The following is an 8,072-nucleotide window of genomic DNA, read 5'->3' as shown; positions in this document are numbered from 1 at the left end:
ACGCGCAGGCTCAGCGACCATGGCTCACTGGCCCAGCCGCTCCGCGGCATGTGGGATCTTCCCGGACCGGGGCACGAACTCGTGTCCCCTGCATCGGCAGGCGGATTCTCAACCACTGCGCCACCATGGAAGCCCAGGTATGTACTTTTAAACTGAAAATTGTATTAAATCTAAACATTGATCAAGTATTTCCAATGGAAAAATACCAGATTTAGAAAGTGCAGTACAAAAGAATGAAAATATCTCACTAACAAATTTTATATTGATTACATGTTAAAATATGTTTTGACATATTGGGTTAAATAAAAATCTATCATTATTAAAATTCATTCAGCTGTTCTCCTTTATTTTTTTAATATAGCCACTAAAATTTCTGAATTATATAAATGGTGTCCATTATATTTCTATTGGACAGTGCTGCCTTAGACAATATAAATAAAATCAAAACTTTTTTTAAAGTCAGGCTCCTTAAGGTATAATTTACACGTAGCAAAATTCACTCTTTTACATGTATAGTTCTATAAATTTTGACAAATGTATACAGTCCTGTAACCACCACAATCAAGACATAATACATTTTCATCACCCCAGAAAGTCCCCTTATGTTTCTCTGTAATCAGCTCAAACCTCCTACCCCTAAACCTTGACAACTCAGTTTTCTGTCCCTACAGTTTTGCTCTTTGCAGAACAGTACAGCATGTAGACTTCTGAGTCCAGGAAAATCAAACTTTAAAGACCACGCTACCCTATGGTACTAAAGGATTATTATCATTTTGGTATTTCCTTTCCTTGTATTACGAACATTTTACCAAGGCCTATTTTGCCAGTTATTCCATTTTCAAAACTGAGCTTTCTTCCTTGTCACTATTACAGTAATTTATTTATACTTATAGAATAAAACTGAGCACACTGTATTTTAGTTATTTACATACAGGTTTCCTTCCACTAGACTGTAAGATGGAAGCCTGACTTCTAGAACCACTGTACGTTCCTAGTGAAATTAATGGTGCAGATGACAAGGCTGAGAAGGTATTTCCCATATTGTGTTATAAAAAAGGAAAAGGAAAAAACAAAGAACTGACTGATGAAGCAGTTTACCCTCCAGATTAGCTGTCTACTTTTACTGTGGTCTCAAAAAAAAGATATTAGAGGATCCAAGTACTATGATGCCAAATAACCAGGAGCAAATGCTAGTGGAGATTGAACCTACACCAATATTTTTACCTAGATTGCTATTAGTTTTTTCAGAGCTGGCTAACAAAGTTGAATAGATTTGGAGTACTCTAACACTATTTTTCTCATAAACTCTGTTATTTCTGGTACATGATTTTAAGAACATAAAGTTTTTAAGAAACACATGTATCTTATTACAGCAGAAACACCTTTACCACATGAAGGTAAAAACTGAAGAAATTCTATGGAAAAGTAGAATATTTGCAATCAGTAATATTCATAACAGTTAAATATATGAAATATAACATCTATGTTTTAAGTAAATAAATAAAATATTACAACTGAGTTTAATCGTTCTAAAATACTTACTGAAGTCTCCAGTAAGAAAAACTCCCTCTGCTCCCGGGGCCCATTCTTTGCAGTATAAACCACCATCAGCACATCTGTGGACGCCAAATGATTCATAACCTCTGGAAAACTTATCAATACCACCTTCGTTCTCTCCAATGTTGTTCAAAGTCTGGCTAAACAGCTTATACCTTTGAAAAAGTGCAAAAGAAAGGAAATTGAAAAATTAAATCATCTTCCAGAAAAGCTACTGTAATTAAGAAGTTGCTTTACTCTCATTCAGAAAAAGAAAAAAAAAGACATCATTAAAGAGGAATGATGTGAATAATTTCATTTATTGGTAGAAGTTACCTGGTAGGATAAAATCATTCTTATCTCAAATAAACTGAACTAATCCAACTAACATTTCTTTTGCAATTTCAAGCATTTTGGTATAAGAGAGAAAATATGATGGTTATGTTATTCCATGAATATTTTAATATCAGCACTATAGCAACTTCTAGGTCAAGACAGTATAATGAAGGAGCATTCCTATATCTCTCCTCAAACTCCTAAAAAAAAAAATGAAGGAAAAATAGCTAAAAACCAGTAAGAAAAATAAAATTACTCTATAGCAGGTTTGGCACACTTTTCCTGTTAAGGGGCAGATAGTAAATATTTTAGGCTTTGCCAGCCATATGGTCTCTATCACAACTACTCAACTATATCTCTGAAGCATGAAATCGGCCACAGACAATATGCAAATGGATGGGTGTAGCTGTGTTTCAAAAACACTTTATTTACAAAAACAGGTGGTGGGGCCAAATTTGGCCTCTGGGCTGTAGTTTGCCCAGCCATGCCCTATAAGGATGGAAAGAACATACATCACATCAAACTACAGAAGCTAGCAGCCACGAGAAGAAACCAAAGATTGCTTTCCGAGCAGGACCAAGAATAACACATGGCTGCTCCTGAATCTCTCCCAGATTCCCAGAGTCCATATTCAGGGCTGGTACACAAAAACATACTACTACTTGTACTTATTAGCCCCAAGCCTGGGGAGAAGCAAAGTTGGACAAAACTGGTAAAACTAGAGAAATGAAGCATGTGGCAGGTGCTCTATGTCAAAAGTGAAAGTTCCAGAACTATGCAATGAATTGAGCAATGTCCATAAACTTCCCTGCATAGCCCATACCCTGAGGGGTAATCAATAAAAGTCCCAGAAAGATGGCATGAATCCAAGTAGGGAATATACAGGGAATATACAAAAGGTAAGAAGCTAACTAATGAATAACACCTCAACTGAGCTGAATGGAAAAAGAATCTTTCCACAAATGTTTCATGCTGTACTTCAACGTAAATAAAAATGAATTGAATTAAAATAAGAGCTGAGAGATTATATGACAGAACAACAGAATGAGAAGTAAAATGAAACTGCAGACCCAAAGAAATAAACAGAGTATCAAAATGTAGCATTAGAAAATAATAATTAAATTAGAATTGGCAAGGAACAAAGTGTACATATAACCAAGGGGGAAAGCGGGGCATGGGGAGGGGATGAATTGGGAGATTGGGATTGACATATATACACTAATACGTATAAAATAGATAACTAATAAGAACCTGCTGTATAAATGAAATAATAAAATTCAAAAAAATAATTTAAAAATCCTTATTTTTAAAGATTAAAAAAAAAATACTATACAATGGACATCCCCAGTAATTGAGTATGAGAGTTACTGTTTCTCTACACTCTTGGCAATGTTAGTCTTATTAATCCATCTGATATTTTTTAACTCTCTGGTTGGTAAAAATATCTTATTGTGTTTTAGTGCTTGCATTTCCCTAAATTATTATTAAGGTTGAATGGCTTTTCTTAAATTTATTAGCTATTTGTGCTTCTTTTTCAGTGAGTTGAGTGCTGGCTAGTATTTACTAATGGTATAACTCTGGACAAATTCCTAAATTTCTCTGTGTCTCATTTTCTTGCCTACAAAATGGAGATGCTAAGCGTATTTGATCAAAAGGGTTATTATGCAAATTAGCGGAGTTTGTACATGTAAAGTCCTTAGGCTATTGCCTGGCAAATAATATTCTCTCAATCAATATTAGCTATATCTTTGTCCTTTTTTTTCCATTTTAGGTTGCTTTATTTTTTGATTTGCAAAAGCTCTTTATATATTATAGAAAGTCATCTGTTTTCTGAAACACACTTATTGCAAATATTTTCTTCCAGTTGGTTTCCTTCTAGCTTTACTTATGGTATATTTCATCTTAAAGAATTTAAAAATTCTTTCTAATCTCTCCCATCTTTAAGGAGTTTTATATAGAATATATATAGCATTATATTTTGCTTAAAAGGTATTCCTAATCATAAGATTAAAATAATTCTCCCATATTTTCTTCCACTATACTTATATTTTTTGGTGTTTAGTGCTTAAATTGCCTTGGAATTTATTTTTGTATATGGAATGATGGAGGAATTTGAGTTTTCTTCCAAAGTATGAGAATAATTTTCCCAGTGCTCTTTATTTCATATATTCTACCCTTTCTCCACTGATTAAGATGCCCGATTGACTTTATGTATTAAATTCACATATATAGAAGGCATTTTTATTTATTCCTCTTTCTTTGTTCTTTTCTGTATCTGGAGGAAGAATACCACACAATTTTAATTAACATAACTGCATATAATAGTATATTTAATATTTGGTCATACAAGTTCACATTTTAATTTTTCTGTACATTTTCTTGGATATTTTAAAAACTTTTTTCCTTTATATATTTTTTTTCCTTTCATAGCATCAGCTATGAAAATTTCAAAATTACACTCTTCAACTAAGTAATTGCATTTCTAGAAATTTACCCCTAGGATATATCACACAAAGAAGCAAAGACATGTGTACAATGATAATCATTATGGATTATTTAAAATACCAAACCATGGAAAATACCTACCTGTTCCAACAAGGGAGGCTGGTCCAATTAACTGTGGAACATGCAAACAACAAATTACACGAGATCCATATGGAAAAATGTCCCAAGAGCGATGGCTTAGGGAAAGAAGCTGCAAAGCAGTTTTCCACAAACCATCTATTTGTATAAAGAATATTCATATAGGTACAGATGGCATGTAGATGGTATTTTCACAGGGTCCCTTCCTCTGCACCAGCGGTTGAATTCCAATGGGCTGAGGTGAACAGGAGCCTTAAGCCTCCCTAGCCTCACCACACTGCACATTTGCTTCAAAGACAAGAAGAGGTACAGCACAGAATCTGATAGGTGTAGTGCAATGCCTATGGGAGTGGTAGGTGTGAGTTGAATATTTCATATATGACCCCCTCTTGTATTGTATATATATACCCAACACACACAAATACACATGCCCACCTGTGAGCACACATGCCCATGGTTTCATAAAAATTCAGATTATATTTAATCTATTATTTGAAACAAATTAACTTTTAATGAAATGATACAACCCCAGTCTCACTGGCAGTCTTTACTCTAGTCTTTACACAAACTGAACCACCAACAGAAGCCAGGAAGGTATCATAAACATGAGGAGCTGCTCCCACATGAGGAACACAAAAGGGCAAGCCTGATGATAAAAGAATGACCAATGAGGTTAGCCTTCGAGTATGGAAAACAACGCAGAAAAGAACTCTAAGTGAGATGGAGAGCACAAAGCCCAGCGAAAAGTGACAGTGTCTATTTAAAAGCTATAGCCTATTATTACCAAGCATTTGCCAAATCAAGTAAGAATGAAAAAATTCCAGATTTTTCTATGAACTCTCCCTAATTTAACATTGGCAACTGTTTCAAAAATACTTCAAATACTGATCTAGACCAAAAAAGAAAAAAGGCAAAAAAACCCTCAATCTACAGATCTAATGAAAGACTAGTATTGCAAACTCTCTCGTACTCTCCAACTTCTATGAGAAAATGACTGTTACCTCTTATAGATATTATTCAGCTATAACTCTTGGTGTATGGAAACTCTAATCCATATTAGACAACATAAGTAACAACATTCAATAAAATGATCAAACAGTAAGGAACAGTCAACAAAATAAATCTGGACTTAGGGTTAAAAATATACATACACATACATTATCATAATATAAGAAAAAATTACTGATTCTTTTTAAAAAAGATATCAACTTTGGGAGGGCAAATAAATGTGGCAATAATTGTACTGTCAATGTGGTTATAATATCTTTAAAACACAATTTTAGATTTATTTAAAGTTTAAGTTTAAAAAATAATCATTCTTAACACGTTTCATAACACATGTACAAATGTCCCATTTACTAACAATTGAACAGAAACAGGATTATAGTATGATATAATTCTAACTAAATATCTTGACTTCCCCAAGGTCAGCCCTGTAGCTTCTGATACAGAAATACACATTCCACTTTGAAATCACTGTGGCTCAAAAAAGAAAATGCCTGAGGATATAGCAAACTCATCGTTCCTTTGCCCTCTCCTACTGCAGTCATCTCTCTCAATATTTTGCTATGAATTTATAGAATATTTAAAAACTGGGTCAAATTCTTGGTAACCAGAACATAAAACGAAGTTAGTATTGCAACTAGCATTTTGTACAGATATAAAAATATAATCACATTTGATTGATGTTTTTAATCCTCTTTTTACAAAGAAAGAAATAGAGGCACAGATAAATATGTAAGTTGCCCAGTTCAAGAAGGTAAAAAGCAGTAGAGATGTAGTATTATTCATCACAAAAGGTATACTTTAAGGAAATCAAGAGACAAAGTCTCAAATTAAAAGTCACATCTTCCTTTTAAAGAAAGCCCTATAAGTTTTATTCATAAGGCTATTAATCTTATAATTAAGAGAAACAGCTAAGGCTCTAGAAATAAACAGTTTAGGTTCAAATCTTAACTCTATTACATATTATATGTGACCTTGAACAAATCACTTAACCTCCTTTTTCCTTAATTTCTTCCCCTGTTAAGTGGGGGAAATCTCATAGTTTATAAGGAATCAAAGAAGTCATACTAGGAGTCATCCCCACAGTAGCCGGCAAGTGCTCAATAACTGTAAGCTAAAACTTTTCACCATCTCAGTGGAAGGCAATGCTGTAATATACTTTTTAATTTACAATTTTTTAACTTATAATACTTGTTTAGATTTTAATGTGCACATTAATTATTAGCAAACATCAAGGACTGTTTCTCCTTAAATTCCAAAAGTGTTTGAGAACACATTTTTCCCTGCTATGAAAAATTACAAATATAGGCATACTAACACATAACACATACCAGGTACTCCAGATTAACTTGAATGTATGGATTATAAAAAGTGTTGAAGAAAATTAAGTAAATTGGATTGACTAGGGGAAAAAATAGTTACTTTAGGGAAGCAGGAAATGATTAGTTTGGAAAAAAAATGAAACAGGCTACAGTCTTTGCTCTCCTGTAAGACAGTTCATCCTAGATCCGAACCGAAACTCTAATTTCAGGCAAGGTTGTGAACACAGGAGATATGTCAGGGGAGATGGATCATACCTTATCTGGAAATATCTAGGATGCAGAATTCTTTCTCAAGTGCTTCTGAGTGGGCCTGAAACACAAGGAACCTATGCGGGAAATTCCTTCCTTGCTAGCTTAATTCTTAAGATTTTATATTGTCATCTGCTTCCTAGAGGAGACGTGGAATAGAGGCAAGCAAAAGCACAGGAGTAAAAGCTCAACAGGAATTTTTAATAACTAAAAAAGGGGAGGGGCTTCCCTGGTGGCGCAGTGGTTGCGCGTCCGCCTGCCGATGCAGGGGAACCGGGTTCGCGCCCTGGTCCGGGAGGATCCTACATGCCGCGGAGCGGCTGGGCCCGTGAGACATGGCCGCTGAGCCTGTGCGTCCGGAGCCTGTGCTCCGCAACGGGAGAGGCCACAGCAGAGGGAGGCCCACATACCAAAAAAAAAAAAAAAAAAAAAAAAGGGGAAAATAAAGGAGGGGGAATGGAATTTTTTTTGAAACAAAAAATTGCTTTTTAAATCGGCTTTTAAAAAGACCTCAGGGTGACTGGCAGAAACTTTCTTCTTGAAGCACAAAATATGTGTAATATGCAAACTTATCTATATATTAAACCTGTTACGTGAAGAGTAGGCATTTGAGACTTTAAAGTGAATAGTTTATGTCCCTCAATCACGGATAAGTATTCAACAACAACAAAAACCCACAACATATTTATTACAGGATAAAAATATTTATTGTGTGCCAATAATTCAAGGTCCTTCCCTCAATAAGTTCATCAGTCTAAGGCTTATAACCAGAAAATAGAAGTAGCTAGAATGTAAATTCCCCAAAGACAGGGAAAATTATCTGTTTAGCACATTCATATACCCAAGCACCTTAAATACTGGCACATATTAAGTACTTAACAAATAAATATTTAGTGAGCACCTATTACTTGCCAGACAGTGGTGAGGCAATGGTGACAGGATGGTTAGATTTAGGTTTAAAATTAAGATTATTGGGCTTCCCTGGTGGCGCAGTGGTTGAGAGTCTGCCTACCGATGCAGGGGACACGGGTTCGTGCCCCG

General features: G+C 34.8%; 1 protein-coding gene across 1 annotated transcript in view; it reads right to left on the bottom strand.

Annotated features, from left to right (window-relative positions):
- GBE1 (1,4-alpha-glucan branching enzyme 1) overlaps nt 1-8,072 on the bottom strand; it is a 305,486-nt gene that overhangs the window by 227,659 nt on the left and 69,755 nt on the right. The window contains exon 2 of the mRNA XM_055086124.1: nt 1,543-1,712. Coding sequence (XP_054942099.1) covers nt 1,543-1,712 — 170 coding nt within the window. The remainder of the gene's footprint in view (nt 1-1,542; nt 1,713-8,072) is intronic.

Source organism: Physeter macrocephalus, chromosome 1 (assembly GCF_002837175.3).
Source record: "Physeter macrocephalus isolate SW-GA chromosome 1, ASM283717v5, whole genome shotgun sequence".
Classification (NCBI taxonomy): domain Eukaryota; kingdom Metazoa; phylum Chordata; class Mammalia; order Artiodactyla; family Physeteridae; genus Physeter; species Physeter macrocephalus.
Note: the sequence above shows the minus strand (reverse complement) of the source record. Positions and strands in the feature narration are given on the sequence as shown.